This window comes from Hesperophylax consimilis, chromosome 29, assembly GCF_061612785.1.
Source record: "Hesperophylax consimilis isolate HC1 chromosome 29, BYU_Hcon_1.0, whole genome shotgun sequence".
Lineage (NCBI taxonomy): Eukaryota > Metazoa > Arthropoda > Insecta > Trichoptera > Limnephilidae > Hesperophylax > Hesperophylax consimilis.
Window position 1 is genome coordinate 16,854,879 of NC_142864.1, and position 20,857 is coordinate 16,875,735.

Consider the following 20,857-nt stretch of genomic DNA (forward strand, 5'->3'; position numbering starts at 1 on the left):
AAAAACTTAAGGAGTTAAAGTGGAAACTTGTTATAAATCGGTAGAAATTGGGTATGTCTCAAGGCAATGCAACGTGAAGTAATCCAAAATGGTGTGCGTTTGATTTTGAAATGAGAAACGTTTAAATTATTTACAGTCCACTTTCACTTGCACCAGACGGTTGAGAGCAGTTGGGACTCTTGTGCGGTATTCACAACAACAACAAAAATACAATCTCTGAATATTACAGAAGTATTAATTTCATAAGGATAAAATAAAAAATAAATTTTGTTAGTTTGTATCAATTCAGATCAATAAATAACTGAAAAAAATAAAACAACTAAATTAACTAATCTATTGTGAGATCGCAATCCCCAGTAGTCCAGTACTTGTAATCCCAAGCGACAGGTTCGCAGAAGGGGTGATCTGAGTTTGAATCCCATGGGATGCGATCTCGATGCTATTAGAACTGATTGAATTAATCTAATGTTACATCCCTTAATGCCATTGCTGCCCCTAATTCCACTAAGGGTAGTTATTGCACTTATAAGGGTGAATTGCAATGGTAGAATTTGATTATTTTTAAAGTGTTGGCATCGTGCAGTTGCCGAAAGGGTGGGCAGTTATTATTAAATGTCATACAACTATTTTTAGAAACTTGCCATTTTCATGGAACGGTAGATGTAGGTAGTGTAATAATAATAATAATAATAATAAAGAATTTATATATAAAAATGCAAAAATCAGTTATTTTAAATACATGTAGGATTACGAAAGATTTTTTTTTAAATATATGTATTGAGGGATCAGTAGGATTTATAGGTCCAATTAGAAGTTCTACCGAGTCGGACCCTCTGATATGAAAATATCTGGAGTCGGTGAATTATTTTACCATTTGATCTTTGGTGATTTGACGTGTTGTTCTTGTATTGTTTTGTATTTATTATGCTTATTTAATGCACTTGCATATTATAGATTGACTAGATGATCATTTGTGGAAATGTGTGTTCAAGGGTTTAGTTTTTTCTTGTGGGGAAGATTTAACCCGGACATAAAGTCGGAAATATTTGGATGATTTAGGGCGCAACACAAATATATAATATCTACAGTAATCAATCTTATTACTAACTTTAGACCAGACTATCATCAATTTATGGCTGATATCAACAGATTGCATCCACCGGTTCGTCGATCAAAATATACAAAATTATCTTTACAATGCATTTGACCAATGAACCTGATGCTGTGTAAATATATTATTGTTTATTTATTTCCTCTACTGTCAGATAATATACAGGACCATACTTACCGGGGAGGTCACTCGAGATTAACACTGTTTATTGTTTATTAGAGAAATTTAGATACAGTTTGCACGTAAAGACGGTTAATTGAAAAATCTGATATTTATTTTCTTTGATGAGCGTTTTTAGGAGAGGAAAAGCAAATATTATGTTGGTAGTACAAGGATTTGATTTGAATTTATCTTCCTAGCTGTAATTCGTCCCTTGGTGTGAGACAGATTGAAGAGTAAAGGTGGAAACACATTATTAAAACCCGACGCGACCCGATGAAACGCGATGCGTGTTGAGTCAAATCAAATGTATTGTTTTCTCATGACCAGAATCACACTATGAACATCCGACGCGACGCCATGTCGGATGTTCATAGTGTGATTCTGGTCATAAGAAAACAATACATTTGATTCGACTCAACACGCATCGCGTTTCATCGGGTCGCGTCGGGTTTTAATAATGTGTTTCCACCTTAAGGCTTCGAATAATGTTAATCTAAAAAGAAAAGTGTGATTAGAATGTATCATATACAATACAAGAATGCTACTCTCAGATATTTATTTTATTTAATTTAAGTTAAGAGTATGGAAGCCTAAATTGTTTTTGCTAACTTATTGAGTAAAACCTCAAATTGTAATATTTAATTTTTGAAGACAATATTAGCGATTCCTAAACGAAAATCTGAAACAGAAAAATCAGAAAAAATACGGTGACATCTAGGACTCGAACTCAGGACCCTTGCCCTGCCGGGGCACATCTCTGGAGGGCACCAGTGAAGGCCCTATTATTGCTTTTTATCCAAATTATAATGTTTTTTTTTTTTTTTTATATTCTCTGGAAGAGTATTGTATAATCTTGTTGCAATATACCTAAAATTTCTCTGACCGAAATTAGTATGCATTACAGGAATTTGGAGTAAATGTTTGTTATTGTTTCGAGTACAGTAGAGTATTCAAACTTTTTTGTGTAGGATTTATGTATGTTTGTATATAGGTGTGTGAGGATTGTTTTTGCGCATATCTGCCGAACTTCAAACACATTCATAATATTAAAGAGTCTGTAATTAGAGGTAGCCTAATCATCATTTTGATTATGGTTTTCTGTGATTTTATGATTAGGTCTAGTGCAGATGAGGTGCCACCTCCCTATGCTATGATTCTATACTCAATGATAGTTTAACAGACGTTCTTTTTGATCTACTTTTTATGATAAAAGTAGATCATTTTCAAGTGTTGTACAGTAAAATAATTGTGGGTGAAAACTAATGAAAGTTGTTTGAATTCATTTTTTTTGTTTCTCATAATCAATCAGCAAAATGAATCGATTTCTTGCGCAGGACGTGCTTCGAACCTGTACCTCTCAATCACTGACAAAGCGCATGCCCTCGGGGCCAGTATGCATTAGAATAACAATGCAGGGGGATGAAAACACCGGTGTCAATGGGACCATCCCCTAATAACGATATCAGTGTAAGCACTTGCGAGGGGTGTGATATTATATCGAGAACAAATGTAATGCCTACAAACAATGACAATGTGTTATTCGATGTGATTTTTAGTACAGTAGATTTGTATTACTAGGATTATTTTTGAATCTATAACACAGTCAGTTAGTGATATTTGCGAGCACGATCAGAATATGATTACGATAGTCGGTAGACAAAAGCCGCCATATAAATGGTTTATTAATGAATGGAGGTGAATTAACTAAGCTCGTAGAATTGAAAGATATCGTATACAGTACACGATCCATAGACTTAATTAATTGTTCTAAGATGCAATCAATTGATTCTGTTGCAACTTGGAGAAACGAATGATGTTAGTCATAACTAAAGATCTCATGAACTAATTAACTCCCTTTTAGGGGTCAAAATGTATCTGCAAATTTTATTATTTCTTATTATTTCAATTGGACATTGTCACATTATCAGTATTTTTAACGTTCACCTAACTATTAGGAATTTCATTTCATAGAGAGATGCGCCAGTGTTGCCTGCGTATGTCAATTTGCATTATCAATATCGGTCTTGATATTAACAGCGCGACAGTGCTCTTTAAATCGATATAAAATAAAATTTTACGACTATCGATCTTACGATATTGTAAAGTTATTTTTTTTACTATTTTAGGCCAAAATTTTCAATCAATGAAATTTAACATGATGAATTTTCAGCTCGGCAACTGAATAGAGATTATTTTTTTTTTTGTGACACCTCACAAGAGTGTCCCTGCCTGTGCAGTGTACAGACAGGGGAACTATGTCACCACCCGGTTGGGCGGCGTTGTGAGGCGGAATAAGGTAGGGGCTGTAGGAAGGGATTTGTTAATGCGGGCCTTGAAGAGGCTCGGATTATAGGAGGGAGGAAAAACAGATGCCGGTAGCTCGTTCCACATACGAGCCGACTTACACAAAAACGAGTCGTAAAAACGGCCCGTTCTCATGAAGCCAACGTCAACCGTGAACGGGTGTTCAGTTCGTGTCCGTCGAGTTTCGCGCACGTGCACCGGTGCATCAGGAATCAATGCTGCTAGCTCCTTGGAGCAGGCTCCATTGAAATACCTGTAGAACAGACACAGCATGCCTACATTGCGTCTATGCATTAGAGAAAGCAATCGGTCTGTTAACAACGGATTGTCAATCAGACGGATCGCTCTCATATGCACAGATTCAAGCAGGTTTATTAAGTATTTTGGGGCACCAGCCCAAAGGTGGCTCCCAAATTCAATAGTTAGGCGATTATATTAAAATATAGCAATTTTAGGGCGTAAATCATAAAGTGTTCAAAAGTAGAATGTTATTTGTCGGTAGAATACGGGGTCTTAATGAATTATATATCTAAAAATCTAATCTTTACCTACGCTATAGCACGATCCAAAAACACTTGTTATCCCATTCTATCAAATCTTCTACACTTTCATCCCCTAAGCTTATGCCTCTCCACCTCCCCTTTTTATTAGTCCAAGTGTTCAAGTGGCAGTGGGGTACCTATTACAGTAAGTAAGTACCTAAGAGCGGTGGTACATGTAGAGGATGGAACGCCTAAGCCTGTTAGCGGCGGCGGATAAAACCATAAGCCGCTGTGGAGTGTTTTCAGGCAAAGTGGATTTGGGTCATAATTTAGCAATGAAAGGGGATGATATTTCACGAAGTACAATCATCCACGTTATATTGAGCTGAATATTTTGAATAAGGGTAAGAAAAGTGTTTCGAATTTTGCTAGCACATATATAAGACGAAATTTTTTTCAAAAACCTTATTTGTACGTTATTATGTTTTTTTAAACATTAATATAATTAACGTTTATCTAAACTTCTTTAGATTAAATATTTATTTTCAAAGTCGGTATCCGCATCTGTCTATTTGTACGCTTAGTTCTTCTAAACTACGCAACGGATTTTAAAAGGGTTTAATTTAGAAAATTTCTTTCCGAAAAGTATATTTATATTTAATTTTTTTATTTATTTTAATATTACATTTAGTTACAATAGTGACGTATTGCCCATCTCACTGGGTGTGTAACACCTGTGTTGAGATGGCAATTTACATAGTGGTTGTTAACTAGGTTTAAGATTATACAATATTGTGAAAATGTCAGATAAAATATAATTGTTGTGTTCCCACAAACAGTTCTCCAATTCGTCGTGGAAGGAGATTTTAGAGAAAAAGATCTTTATATTAAATCAGGGATTTATTCAATACTACGCGTATTACAAGAGTGACTTCGATGGTCGACCTAACTAGGAGCTGGCTAAATGAGATCTGCAAACACCATGTTTGGCTGGAAGCAGGCTAACTGGCCCTAGCGACTACTGACTACTAGCTGCCATCTTGCGGACTTCCAAGCAAGCTCTTTGCACTGCCCTCTATGAGCGCATCTATGAAGCTCTTAGTTAACTCACTTCCCAACAATAATACATGCATATTATATTTGCAGTAAGTAGAGAAAGGTCAATGTTTTGTAATCAAGTCGTAAAAAATATATTTTCGGGCGCTTACATTGCTAACGCTGGCTAAACCTTATGAGATACATCAAAATAATGTATTAAGGAATTGTATGTCTTAAAAAGGTCTTCTAAAGGCTAGTTTTAGTGTATAAAAATTTATTCTGCGTATGTTTGTGCCCACGAAACTCGATAAGTAATAGAGCGATATCGCTCATAAATTACTTATTATAATTTATAATTGGATTTGAGTTGTCTCATTTTCTATTGTAACGTAATAAATATCAGACATTGTTTGATGCTTGACGGCCGCCGTGGTTGAGTGGATACGATCCTTGGCTACAAATCAGGAGATTGTGGGTTCAAATACCGGCATGCACAATTCAATTTTATTTGATTAATGTGTTATTTCACAATTTATTAATTAAAAATAACATATTATAGAATATTTGCAGCGTAGTCCATTTACTTGCTGTTTTTGACGGCGTATTTATCCGTGGTCGCGGGTTCAAATCTCGAAGTGCGCAAATAAATTTACTTGATAAATTTGTGATATTTCAAAATCTATTGATTTAATATTTAATATGGTTCCATGATAACTCAACACAGTGACAATTCAACACACTTTTAAAAAGTGATATAAAGTCATCAGAAACGATGAAAAAAAATAATAATTTAACCTAACCTAACCTAACCTAACCTACTTAAACCAGTTAATAAAAATTTTGTTTCATCACTTTCCATGACTTTATATAACTTTTTAAAGATGTGATGAATTATCATTGTGATGATGACACAAAAAAATAACTTCACATCTCAATTGAAGTATTGAGAGAGGATATAATTTCATTTACAAATCATCGTTTCAATTGTAAGAACCCTCTCACAAAATTACTTTGCTTTACCCTTAAAGAGAACAAATGGAAATCCCTTGCGTATGACCTTTTGACGATAGTTCTCAAATGCACACCTAAGCTTATACAAAATCCATACACTAAAACTTAACTTATGTAATACTTAAATAAGGGTGAATTTCGCTTGAAAAAAATAACTTTTTTTCTACGGTATTGAAATGACTTAACACGCAAAAATGTGTGATGTTGAAGTATGATTTGGGTGTGCCTGTAATAAGGGTTGTTTTTGGGTGGAGTTTTTGAGTGAAGTTTTAGGGTGTTTTTCACCCTAATTTTCGCAAAGTGTATACATATTATTATTTGAATGTCAGGGGGGTGGGTTGTAAAATGTTGATGTTGTTGATTGTAGGATTCTGCGCTTTTGAGGAGGCTTTGACAATTGTTGAACTGGCCATAAAATTGGATGTATAAAAAGATAAACATATTTGCACAAAACAAGTGTTTGTTAAGAAATGTACCTACTCACGAATAAAATGTAAATAAAATAGAATATATATGAAAAATCACAGGAAATTTTGGTGTCCATATTACGTATATAACTAACTAACCATCATGCCGTTTCCCCGCAGAGGTAGGCAGAGAAGAGGTACTGCCAAACAACTACGTCTTGACATACACTCCTTGCCTCAATCTGACTCTTGACATGACCGGACTCCATTATCTGATTCACTTGATCGTGCCATGACTTCCTCGTTCACATTTTCATCATATATTCTCCTTACACTCTTTTCTTCGTTAATTTGCTCTACATGCCCAAACCATCTGAGGGTCCCTTTCTAAATCTTACTCATTACGTTTACATCAGCCTTGCATTATTTGCGTGTCATTTCGACAAAACGTATCTAGATGTTAAAATTGACGATAAAATTATATTTTCAATTCTATCAAGAATTTCCTCACTAAAAAGACTTACTCAAGATATACATGGCTCTTTGCCAAAACGATATTATCAGATGTGTAAAATCACTTATTAAAATCCAAAAAGCCATAGTGAAAATTATAAGAAGAAAAAAAGAAAGAAATAGTAAGAACTAGCACTGACGAAATCTTCAACATCATGCAATTAAACAATTTTTTTAAGTTTTGTGAAAACACTGGCCAATAATGATATAATAACAAAACTGGAACAGAACCTTAAATCAACTTAAAAATTAGATGAATTGTTCAAATTCTCTGAACTGACCCATCCTTAAACTCAAAATATAAACAATTTTTGAAGTTATAAACAATTATATTCGAACAATTCATATATACAAAACATAAAAAATAAATTGTTGCCAGATGGTATTGTTAATTTTGAATTTGACTTTCAATAACTAGGTCCCAGTGGTCAGGAAGACAAGAGATCCTTGGTTCAATTCCTAGTAGTGACTGTTATCGTTTTATTTTCTGTGTCTTGTTCTGTTTATATATTCTTCTTCAGTGATAACCTTCAAAAGTTGTTCCAATAAAAAAATGTTATATTTAATTATTTATTTGGCAGATATTACGAGACTGGCAGCTTCAAGGCGGGAGTGATAGGCGGCAGTAAGCCCAAGGTAGCCACCCCGCCCGTAGTGGACGCGATAGCCGCCTACAAACGGGAAAACCCGACCATGTTTGCCTGGGAGATCCGGGATCGACTCCTGTCTGAAGGCATCTGCTCGCAGGACAACGTCCCTAGCGTTTCCAGCATAAATAGGTGAGTTAATTTGTTTTTTGCTTGTCTTGTTGATCTAATAAATCAGTAATATACTATAGTCTGATAATCGTAAAACTAATTTAATAAACAAACTGTAACACGTCAATGAACCGTAAATCAAATCCACAAAAAATACAACAGTAAAGAGCTCATTCAATTGGTTTTAAATAAATTACGGGAAAAGTGGAATGAAGGAACAGCCTACCTTGAATTCCTAAGAATCCCGACAATAGGGCGCTCGACGAATTTGCACTGTTCACGGATAAGATAATCTTTAATATGATTTTTATATTTGCAAACCGAGCACAAAGCATGTGAATAATACAACGAACACACTACGATTGCACCTTCTTGCTACACGACACGAATTCGAATGTTGTACTTGTCATGTCACTTGAATGTCGATTATTTACAATGCAACAAATCATCTTCTTCTTTTCAAGTGTGGATAAGGCTGTTTTTAAGGAAGGAAATGGATAGTAGGTATATGATGGGAAAAACTGTAGATATTATCCAAAACTGTTTCAATACTAAACACGAATAAAATTCTATGAAAATACTTTGCATTCACCATTATGTTATCAAAAAAGATCAACGTATATCAAAACCAATGGTTTTATCGTCATAGTATAAAAGAATTGAATGACGCTACAAAGTTATTTTGCAATTATTGCAGCACTGAAATATCATTCGTTCGCCTCTCCTGTTTCGTTAAGATTTATAAGTATTTTTAATTCAATTATTATATCTGCTTTGATACTCATAGTGGGTAACGGCTAACCTTCACGGAGAAAAATAAGAATGGCTGATTTATTACAATCCTGTTAAAAACGTGATAGCATTCCATGTCCTAAAAAATATTAGTTTTTTAATAATATATCGGAATACGCGTTCATGCAGCTATGCTCACCCTGTTATTATATAATGACGAAATGGAAAAATATTTGTGTTTTTATGAACACGTGTTCCGACATTTTTTTTACATTAGCTCCACACCCCTAAGAAAATATTTTCCTTAAGAGCATATATCATCTTTGGTGATGTTAAGTGGATGTTATTATTATGAAATGGAAGTTCTGGGAAGGAAAAAGGTATGAGGGGTGGGTGGGAATCTAGGGATCAAATTGTCCAGAAGTGACTAACGTATGAAACCATCCCTCCTATTGCGGTGCAAGACGATGGGTCGAGAGAGTTCAGCTGGTGAAGTCAAAAGGTCTTCCTCAACCAGTTTCTCCCGATTTGACCCGCCACACGGTGAACAAACGCGTCCGAGACCTAGGCAAACCTCATCCCATAAACTCGGGCACCCCTGTTAAGTCACCAAACGTAACGAAACACTTGGGGTGACCAATGGCAGGAGTGCAGGTTATCTAATAAATGGTTCTCGGGGCAGCGGTACCCGTACCCTCCTCCCAAAATGAAACATCCTCATACACATTCGTCTTTTCCTCATATTTTTTTAGGAAATTTTTCAATTCATTCGTTAAAGACTTGCAGTCCCGTTTTAAACAGAAATACAAATAATTTGACTAGATTTTTCATAAATTATCAATATTTTATTATTCTATATCAAAACAAGTTACAAATTCTCAGTAAAAATTTTGGTATTTTGGATTTTGTGATAATAGTTTGCCTAAAATTATCAATATTCGAATTTACCAAGAGCGTTGGTTTGTCATATTGAACAGGTATGGGTAAATCTTAATAATGTATTTCGGAGAATAATTATGGACCGTACCGCCATACTGTTTCCACAGACAATGAAACCATGTGCACCAAATTCCGCTGTACGCGGTGCATAGACAATCGGCAGTTTCCCGGGCTTTCCTACTGCGACAGGAAAGGGCGGGAAGCGGAAACCGTGGAATCAAGATGGTGAACAGGAAGTGACAACTAAACGTGCGGGCCGGAAATCGCAAGGCGATAGAACACTAGCGTCACCTAGCGGCTGCGGAGACAGCGGAAAACTGATGGATTTTAGAATGTTTTGTCCAAAATTCTTGGTGTACACTAATTCTAGATGTAGACATGTTCTTCTTGTTGTGATCTCTCCTTTCGGTAGTTGGCTAACATCGGGAAAAAGATTACTTTTCAGACTGTCGCTAGGAAAAACTCGGCAAAACTGAAAACACAGCAATCACGTGGAATTTTGAGTGGCTTCTTGTCACAGGGTGAAGATTTTCCTGATGGCAGTCAACCTCCGATAGGAAAAAGAACTAGAAGAATAAAAACTTGTCAAATTCATCATGAACTATCTATACAACACATTTTCCATTCAAATACATATACAATACATTAGTTAAATTCTGAATTAACTAATTCCTAGTAAGATTTATATCCCTTTTTTTTCATTACCGCCTTTATCTTCTTTTATTTTAATTTACACATTTTATTTCTTTCTTTTTAGTTTTATATAATATTTATATTTGTATTTTGTAAATGGGCGCTATAGCACAGATAAAACACATAATTTTTGAAGAATTTAAAGTATTAAACTTTAACGATCTTCGGTCCAAAAAAACATAATAACTCAAATAATAAAAGAAAAACAAAATCACAGCTTTTTAACTGAAAGTCGTACTCGTCAAAAATATGTATTTCCAACACAAAAATGTAATACCATTTTTGCTCAACATCATTACATATATCTAGGGAAAAAATACTTTAACAGCCTACCCGAAAATATCAGAACAATAGAAAACGATAAACACCTACTAAAAGCAATTAAAGAGAAGTTCAATGTAAAAATACCAAAATGATGAAACTATGTTTGTAATTAATTATAAATTTTAATTATTATTTTTTTTGGTAAACTAATGTTTAAGACAAGATTTTTTTTGCATAACACAAAGGGTAACAATTATTTTACAAGCAATAATTATTAGCCTGAAACACACATCCGCATTGAAAAATCTCCTGATAAAAGATACATGACGCCAACGGGACGGGAAAGGAACGTTGGCGTCATGTATTTTTTATCAGGAGATTTTTCAATGTGGATGAGTGTTTCAGGCTAATAATTATTGCTTGTAAAATAATTAATAAATTTTAATATTCATAATTATAAACACTTAATATTCTTCTTCTTGATACTCACCACTCTTCTAGACACAATCGCCAGCTTCTATAGAAGAGGAACATTAAAAAATCAAAAGCAGTGAAAACTAATTGTACTAATTGTATGAATTATCTTTGTTAATATTATTGATTTTACTCTGTAAGTTAATTAATTATTTAATAAATATATTTAAAATAAAAATTAAAAATATTAAGTCAATATCAAGTCTTGGCAAACTGGAAATACGTTACAATTTAAAATTTAAAAAAAACATTTATCTGATGATAGCTAACCTCCGAAAAGAGAAGGCACTCGAAAAAGAGGAATAAGACGTTCTTACGCCGCTAAATTTTCGTATAGGAATTATTAAGCAATTTGCATCAATGACTAAATATTAAAATTTTCCACTACTACCCTTTGTAACAGTGCTTCCCATCCCCGCAAACCAAATCATCCCTTATTACGCGAAATAATCCAATTAATACGTTTTTAACTCCAATTTAATACGCCAGGCACCGTGTTGGGTGCCAAAACCCCAAAGTGACCGAGGGGGGTAGAAAATACCCAAATAAATTATTATCATTTCAATAATACTTAATAATTGGCCCAGGCCGGGGGTGGAACGCACCCCATACACGTGGCGTCTTTCGGCATGGCAAGACAGACATTAATGGACTGCTTTTTGAAATTTATCTTTTTGGTTACATTAATGCCTAACTCACTTTCTCCGCTGTAAAGTGCACAAGTTACGCGATTTGGTATGCACGCGGTTAAAAATTGCGTGGTAATGCATTTCTGGTTATAATTTAGAGGGTTAGGGAAAACCATAATTCATTTTTAAATTATTATTAGTATGTTTTTTGCTGATTTCTTTTGGAAAAATCTTAAATATCATTTATTTACCTTTATTATCTCTAAATAGTATAAAATAAAGTCGCTATACGCATCTATCTGTTTGTGCGCTTAGTTCTTCTAAACTACCCAACTGATTTTTATAGGGTTTTCAGCATCATTTAGAAAATTTATTTCGAAAGATTTATATGTAAAATATATTCATATTATATTCAAAGAAAGTAGAGAAAAGTTGAAGGTTAGGGCTGTCTATAATTCCATGAAATATAACATCAGTACGGGAAAAATTGAACATCGTTCTGAAGCTCCAAAAAAATATTCAGATTCGAAACGTTGCGTTGCTAGAAATGAATTTAGACATGTTTGGCGCCCAGATCGGAATAGCCTATTATTCTCTGACCTTCACACAGCACTTAGGGATGTTGACGAACGTTGGCTAAGGAAGAACGAAGCGCCACACGGCACAATAACACAAAAAATAATCACAATAACCTAACAATATTTAAATTCTTCCTACTTTAATAATTTAAAGTGGTAAAATATTCGGTGTCTGGTACTTGACGGCTACAACAAAACTAAACGCCAAAAAACACATTAATTTAATTAATTATTATACTGAAATACAGGCCCTAAGAGGAATGACGTGCACAACACGGTATTACTTTTACATACATACACATTATACACACACAATTCACCACATCTACACATCTGCCCTGATGATGTAATAGCCCAGCTACACTACTCGCGAAGTTGATCGAAGTTGACCGAATACGATAGTGTGGGCACGAACTTCGCTTCGCTTCGGGCATCTTCGCTTCGCTTCGCAAGACTTCCGATTGTTGTCGGTAAATGCGCCCGAGTCAAAGGACTCGAAGCGTCACGGCATAAATGAACCAATCACTGACTGGTTGGACTGAGTTAATCGCGAAGTACACGAGTGTGTGGGCACGCACTTCGAACTTCGTCGAGGACTTCGTCGAAGCGTCGAAGCGAGTAGTGTAGCGGCCGCTTAATGGTGACAAAAGGTTAGCTGAACGACAACTCAAAAAATAATCAGGATAATGTCAAAATGTTGATTATGGAAAGATGAAGGAATGGCTGATAGATAATTAATTGGTCCTGCTACGACTGCGTAGGAACCTGACGCTATCCATAGATATGGTTCACCACTCGACTACTAGTGTTAGTTAGATATTATGAAGAGATTCTCCTTTTTGGGAACACCATACAATTTTCCCCAACTGTCCGGAATAAGGGGAACTACGTCATCTCCATTTGGGTTATGTTGTGGGACTGAAAGGAATGTTGAAGAGAAGGAGACGGTTAAGAGGATGGTTGATAAGAATCTGAAGAACTTATATTATTTCTAACACAATTTAGTCAACACATATCCAGATAACAAAGAAGTAAGAACTCTTTTTGGTTCATATCAACTATCAACCCCATCTCGCATTAAGGGCTGCGATACCACCCCACAACAATAAAACAGAGCCTCCTACAGTGGGGGGAATCCCGGGCCAAACGGCAACAGGAAACGACGTCACACACGTGTCAGACACGTGACCTTCTCATCCCCTAGGCCGGGGTAATAATCATAACCAAGTTCCCATATTCATCATTCTGTCAAGCATTTTTATTTGGCAAACTCATGTTTTTACAAATTTTAAAAGTAATTTCGTATCCGATCAATTTATTTTGTTGGTTTCATTTCACATTATATGTTTTAATTTGACAATCTTATAGATTTTACATTCTTGTTAATTTACATAATTGATTTATTTTCATCATTTATTTTTTTGGTTTCAGTTCACATTAGTGTAAGTATTTAATTATTAACATTTGCGAAACGAAAATCAAACTGAGCCACGAATTACGGGAAAGGAACGAAGAAACTGCAAGCGGCGTTTTGCGCCATTTGCGGTTGCTTCGTTCCTTTCCTATAAATTGAGGTTCAGTTCGGCAGTTAGGCTCGCGTATGTATACGTAGCATTTTATGTTTTCATTAGAAAATCTTATAAATTTTACATACTGATTTACATAATTTATTTTACATACTTATTTACATAATTATTTACGTCATTTTTTTTTTTTCAGTTTACAATAAATGTTTTCATTTGACAATCTTGTAGATTTAACATACTTATTTTACAACCCAGTTTCGCTCGCGTATTGAACACTGTTATTAATTTTTGTTATTTGTTTTTGGGGTGTTATGCCGTGTTGCGCTAACTACTTCTTTAGCCAACGTTTCGGACAACATTGCAGTGTCCATCATCAGGGCAGATGTGATTATTTTGATTTCAACATCTGCCCTGATGACGGGCACTGCAACGCTGTCCGAAACGTTGGCTAAAGAAGGAGTGAGCGCAACACGGCATAACACCCCAAAAACAAATAACAAAAATACTTTTGGCCGTGAAAATCTTAAATTATATTTGACTGTTATTAATTATTGAACTAGTTGAAGTCTCCGGCACTGCCCTAGTTTTGCAAAGAGTTTTTCAAAATCATAAGAATGTATACAGTAATTTTTCTCTCATTTTGAATATCAAGTGTGCAAAATTTCATCGAGGAGTATCAAAAATCTGCTTTAAGGGGTTAGAAAAGGAGTTAAGGGTGGTTTTACGAAATCTCATGTATACAGTGATATTTCCCCTGTTTAGAAGGTCAAGTGTGCCCACACCGGACACCTTCTTTAAACTTGTACATTTTGATACATACTAGTTTTACTACCTGGTTTCGCTCGAGAAATCAACATTTGATGACTTATTTTTGAAAGTACCCAAAGTGAATATTTCAATGATCCCTATATCGTGATGGATTTTTGATGTATATTTTATTTAGCTATAAAATTAAAGAAAATATGAAGCGTGGTGTTGCCCTTTTCTAACACTGCTTAAATCATATATCGCACAGTAATACAAAATGAGATAAAACGACTCAATTGGACCCGTAAACTACGCCAAAAGACTGCTATTGATGTATATTTTATTGAACAACACAAAATACCCAAGGAGCACTTCAACATGGAAATGTTGTAAAACGCCTAGTTATTCAACAATTTGAATCGATGGCTAAAAACACCCTTAAACTAGAACTGAACATTAATACATGGCTGTCGAAATAAACTTGAATCAAATGAACTCGAAATAATAAGCTGCACGTTCATCTAAAACCCATTACCCTAACCCTAAAAGTCACAAATAAACACTGAACAGGCTTTCCAAATGGATTTTAAACGTTTCGAGAGAGGGAACGGACGCATCTTCCGGCCCATTCAATCCACGGACTTGTGCCCTTTGTCCTCGGAGTTGGCCCTTTCGATCCAATGGGAAAATAATAAACAGAGCGAGATTAAATCAATCGGAAAGTCTTTATTTGATATTGATAAAAGTGTTGGTTGAATGATTTTTGTATAACTTCGGAGGAAGAGTTCCTATGCTTTTTGAAAAGCAATTCTACGTTATATTCTTTTTCTTAAATTATTAACTTTGAAATGTTGTTAGTTAGCATAACCGTGTTTTTTGAGAAAAAATATTAAGGACGGGTTGTTTCGGAGAATTTGAACAATTCATCAAATTTCAACGTTCATTTTCAAGCTCTGTGAAAGATTTTTTCATGTTCTGTTCTTATTTAAGTTTTTTCAAGCAACTAGCCTACAATAATACAGTAAAATAACTTGAATAGGACTTTCACAGAACCCGAAAATGAACGTTGAAATTTGATGAATTGTTCAAATTCTCCGAAACAACCCGTCCTAAGGATCCCTCTCCTTTTTTGTCCTCACCTATGTCCGTCTAAGCTATTGTTCCTGTCTCTCTCGTACCAAGCTTAATTTTATCTCCATCCACTACTCCAAACATATATATTAAATTTTGGTTTATATTTTCCCAGATGAAGGCATGGCTGTGACGAAACCGGTTGGCGTGCTCGTATAAAAATAATAATTTAGTTCCACAACATTACTGTTTCACTTAAAATCAATTATAAGTAAAAAATTATATATATATATATATATATATTTTTTTATAGTGAATACCTCACAAGAGTCCCAACTGCTCCCGTCTGGAGCCAGTGAGACTATGGCATCCCCAATTGGGGGATGTTGTGAGGCTGAAGGTAAGTGGGGAAGGGAAAGAGGAAGGTGGGGAAGTACCTGGCTATTCAGATCTAGTCACTAAACACGGCTAAAGCCATTTGGAGCAACGTTTCAATTCTGAATTGTGGTCTTACGCCAGGGCGATACTGGTAGTATCTTCCACTCTGGAACGTGCCGCAAATATACTATATATTATTTTAATTAATTAATTGTGAAATAACACAAATTAATCAAATAAAATTTATTTGCGCACTCCGGGTTCGAACCCGCGACCTTCGGAATGGCAGTCCAATGCGTTACCACTGGACTATGCCGGCCGTTATTTTGTTGCAATCGATAATTTCATAAAGTTAACCCTTGTATGACTATATACTTGAAACATAAACGTTACCATGAAAGTAGACTGAATGCTGTAGAAATGAGATCCCTAAGGCGTATGTGTGGTAAAACCATGTATGATCGTTTGAGAAATATGGAGATCCGCAAAGTGTGCAAGGCTGATGTAAGCGTAATGAGTAAGATTGAGAAAGGGATGCTTAGATAGTTAGGGCATGTAGAGCAAATTAGCGAAGAAAGGAATGTAAAGTGAATATATGACGCAAATGTGAAAGGTAGCAGAAGTCAGGGATGCGCGAGGTAGACATGGCACGACCAAGTGAATCAGATACTGCGTTAGTTAGTTAAACGTTACAGCCAAAACTACGGAAATAATGTCATTTTAAGATTTCACACTGTTCTTATTAAAAAAAGTCATTTTCGCACCGCAGAAATAACTTAATAAATAATCAATTTTAACTCGATATACAATAAAGTTTTTTGTACAAGTTGCATGTTCTTCAATGATATTTTTATTTACTTACTTTGCAAAAACACAGCCTCAAAAGTAGCGTGGGTATGTCTGCTTTATTATGAATGTTCATTTTATTCTAACTCTGAATTAAAGCGGTACCAACTCAGATCCCTGTAGTACTCCTCCATTGGCCTGCACCATTGTCTCACTTTAAATGGGACACTGGGCAACAATACAAGCGACCGAGTTCTGGACCCACCCCCCTCGAGTGTAGCCCACAGATAGCGGTACCTACCCGAGTGATTCAGTCCTCGCCCCCCACGAGGAAGGGGTAGTTTTTACCCGTCGCCATGTCCGGTCTGCCATTGTACGGTTGACAATAACAAAAATGACTAGCTAAATGTATACGTACTCCGGCGAAATGCAAAATAGTTGCTGCGAAGTGGAGAATCAGCATTATGGCAGGGTTGGCAAAAGAGTAACAACATTGCATAGAACCATATCATAAAAAAAAAAAATGGGATATTGCAGAAGAGTCCCAACTGCTCCCTAACGTTTGGGACCAGTGAGATGTGGCATCCCCATTAAGGTATGTTGTGAGGTTGAGGGTAGTGGGGAGGGGAAGTAGATGGGGAAGAGAAAGGTGAGGAAGTACCTGACTATTCAAATCAGGTAACCAAACACGGCCAAAGTCATTTCAAGCAAACGTTTCAATTTTGAATGGTGGTCTTACACCAAGGCAATACAGAATGTATTTTATTTTTAATTTCATCCCTAGGAAGACATGGCACGATCAAGTGACTCAGATACTTGAGTCGGTCCATGCCAAGAGTCAGAATAAAAGAAAAGTATGTATGAGACGATGTATGAATGTGTATGAGGCAAGGAGTGGGTGCCAAGACCGAGTAGTTTTTGTTTATTCACATTTAAACCCGCTAAACTACTTATGTAGTTTGTCAGCAGAAGTTTTAGTTGAAGTGATTCTTACAATTCTTTCTATTTCCTCTGACTTTGATATAACTCTTCGTGTGCCCTCCCTGACTACCTCCTTCTACTTGCGCATTATATAAAATAATTCTGACATTCCGGACTCATCCACCACCGTAGGTAGGTACTTTTTAGTTCTAATCATACCTCTCTTAGCCTTCTTCATTTTGCTCACATTGGTTGTCATTCGTAACACGTTTATCTTATACGAGTTGTTCTGTTAACATATAAAAACTACCGTATTACTATCAAATTAATACATTTTTTACGTGATTTTGTCAGGTACATTTTTAAAGCTTTCGTCTGGTGAAATATTTAACGAATTACTGTCGTGTCGAATGATAAAATAGTAACTCTTTTATCTGTGCATCTTATCTCGTCAGCACTGTCAATGTAGTGGCATATGGTCTAGTGTTTGCCCGGAGGGAATGCCAAATAAAGCGGATTTTAATATGTGATTGATAGATTCATAATACTCTCTTGGGAAACGATATCATTCTAAAAGTAGTATAGATTATTGAGGGCGAGTTTGCACTCAGTTCGGTGTAATGGGATTTGAATATGAATATACCATGAACGTAAAAAGCGCCTTTTGTGTAGTTTGATGATATTTGTTTCAGAGGAAGGATGAGAGTAATGCAATTACAGTAAAAATGAGATCAAAAAGCAGGATTAACATATGGACACTTGTGCGGATTGGACTGTAGAGTTGATGGACATATATATATGTATATATATATATATATATGAGTATTATAGGAATAGAGATGTGCAAAATGGGTACACAAAACCATTTGAAATGCAAAATGGAAATGGGTAAAAAAAATTTCATTTGAAAATGCAAAATGCAAAATGGTTTTTAGAAAAGCATTTCAAATGCAAAATGCAAAATACCTATTTTCAAAATGCATTGAAAATGCAAAATGGTTTCTCAGGTCAAAAAATTAAAATAATTATAGAATTTTCAAACAATTTTGTCATTTAATAATGGATATCAATGTAGAACAAACATATTACATGATGGCAAATCCAAAAACACCACGACTACAGATTATGAATCCACAAAAAATTTGCACGGAACTAATGATGCCAATGGAAAAACATAGAAACTGCTATCTAACATTTAATATTACAGCGTCATGGCCATGTTCAGTATTTGAATCAGTATTTTTTGTAATGGTATCACTCAATTCCAGGGCTCCTACCAGGGAGCAACTTGACAAATGGAAATTATCTCTCATAGCGAGGTTGAGGACCGACTGATATTTGGGGCTTATGAAAAAAAGATGAGTGGAGATAGTAGGAAGAATGTTGCAAAAAAGCATTTAAAATGGAAAATGCATTGAGAAAACATTTAAAATGCAAAATGCAAAATGGTTTTTAGAAAAACATTTAAAATGCAAAATGGAAAATACCCATTTTGCATTTTGCATTTCCATTTGAAATGGATTTATTTGAAATAAAGCACATCTCTGAATAGGAATAAATGACGTACAACCCACACTGATCTTACCGACATAAAATTTTGCTGATCTATGAAAAATGTCTTCAAATTATTCATATATCGGTTAAAACCGGACGCAGGCCTTTAAAGAATGAATTGACAGGTTTCCTTATAAACGCAGAAAAGCACAAATATGTTACGGCGATATCGGAACACGTGTGTACATCAGGAGTTTTTATTAGAGTTTTCTACAGGATTTTAATAAATGAACAATACTCATTTTTCTCCGATCAGGAAGATCTGATACGAAGCGAATCAAAATCAACCATTTTTTAACGGTGATAATTAAATAGATCCTCGTGCCTGGGGTATCGAGTAGGTACTCTTATGTCGACTAGACTCACAAGTTTGTATAAGTCGACCTCGGAATTTAAATTGTTTTAAAACATTTTAAGAGTCGATATAATTTATAATTTAAGATGGGTCTGAGAAGATGTTTGAATGTGAATGAAACCAGGATTACGTGCTTGATCGAAGTTAAGGTAATTCTTGACAAGTGGTATTACGCAATCCACGTGAATTCTACACGTGTTGCTTGTCTACACACGTGAGTTTATGATATTGCATTGTACAATGCTATTAACATGTCACCTTTTTTTACATATTCCAGATAACAGCCAAAAATTTCATATTTCATCGTGCATTTATGAAATAAAACTCTTCGTCTATATGATAAGTTGTTATTGATTCGTAAACTTAATTACAGGCGTCGCTAATATCACTAATATCGCAATAAACGACAGTAATTCTAGGGTAAAATTCCCACTTTATGCAAACACTTCTAGCCCCCGATTAGCGTGTTGATTATATTTTAGATTGGTTCCTGATTACAACTTTATCCGTACAGGTAGCAGACAGATGTCACTCAGGTGGCATCTACGAATTGTTATCGCTCTTATTGGATAGTAATCGATGGTATAACGCTTGTAGAATTATTTTTAACGGAAATCAATAAAGTTATTATCAATTCTAATGAAATTCTGAATATTATATCCCTTTTAGTTAGTTTGACGAATAATAAAAACACTGCGTCAATTAATAATACAAGGTTTTCAAATAAGAGGTGTTATTTTGAATAGGCCGCTATTTCGGTAGATGTTATTATTGAAGCTGTCATTTTTTGACATTTGACAAGTAAAAACTACGTCATTGATAAAAATGGAACAATACACGCTTCAACAATGCATTGAAACTATTAAAATTCACTTGAGTGAATCAAATGGAAATCACCTTGAGTGATGAGGCCCATTTCCACCTCGGTGACTTCGTCAACAAGCAAAATTGTCGCATCTGGGGCTCGGAAAACCCAAGAATTATTGTTGAAAAGCTTTTTTATCCTCAACGTGTGACTGTTTGGTGCGGTTTATGGTCCGGGGGAGTCATTGGACCTTACTTTTTTGAAAATGAGGCTGGAGCAACAGTTACGGTGAATGGATTGCGCTATCGAGAGATGATTAATGTTTTTTTATGGCGGAAATTAGATGATATGGATGAACGTTTACTTTCAACAAGACGGCGCTACGTGCCACACAAGCAACGAAACCATTGATTGTTTACGATTGGATATGAAAATAACACCTCTTATTGGAAAACCCTTTACAACATCAAATGCGTATTATTAATTAAGCAATCAAAATTGTAAAGAATATGATTCCGTTTAAACGGTTTAGTAATTTACTGCCTACGTCTGTGTGTACGTGTGTATGTGGAAATAATAAAATAATCTTTAAGGCTCCGTAGTAAGCGTTTGAAGATGG

General features: G+C 35.2%; 1 protein-coding gene across 1 annotated transcript in view; it reads left to right on the top strand.

Annotated features, from left to right (window-relative positions):
• LOC149409923 (uncharacterized) overlaps positions 1-20,857 on the top strand; it is a 135,617-nt gene that overhangs the window by 75,452 nt on the left and 39,308 nt on the right. The window contains exon 4 of the mRNA XM_089649103.1: positions 7,610-7,807. Coding sequence (XP_089505229.1) covers positions 7,610-7,807 — 198 coding nt within the window. The remainder of the gene's footprint in view (positions 1-7,609; positions 7,808-20,857) is intronic.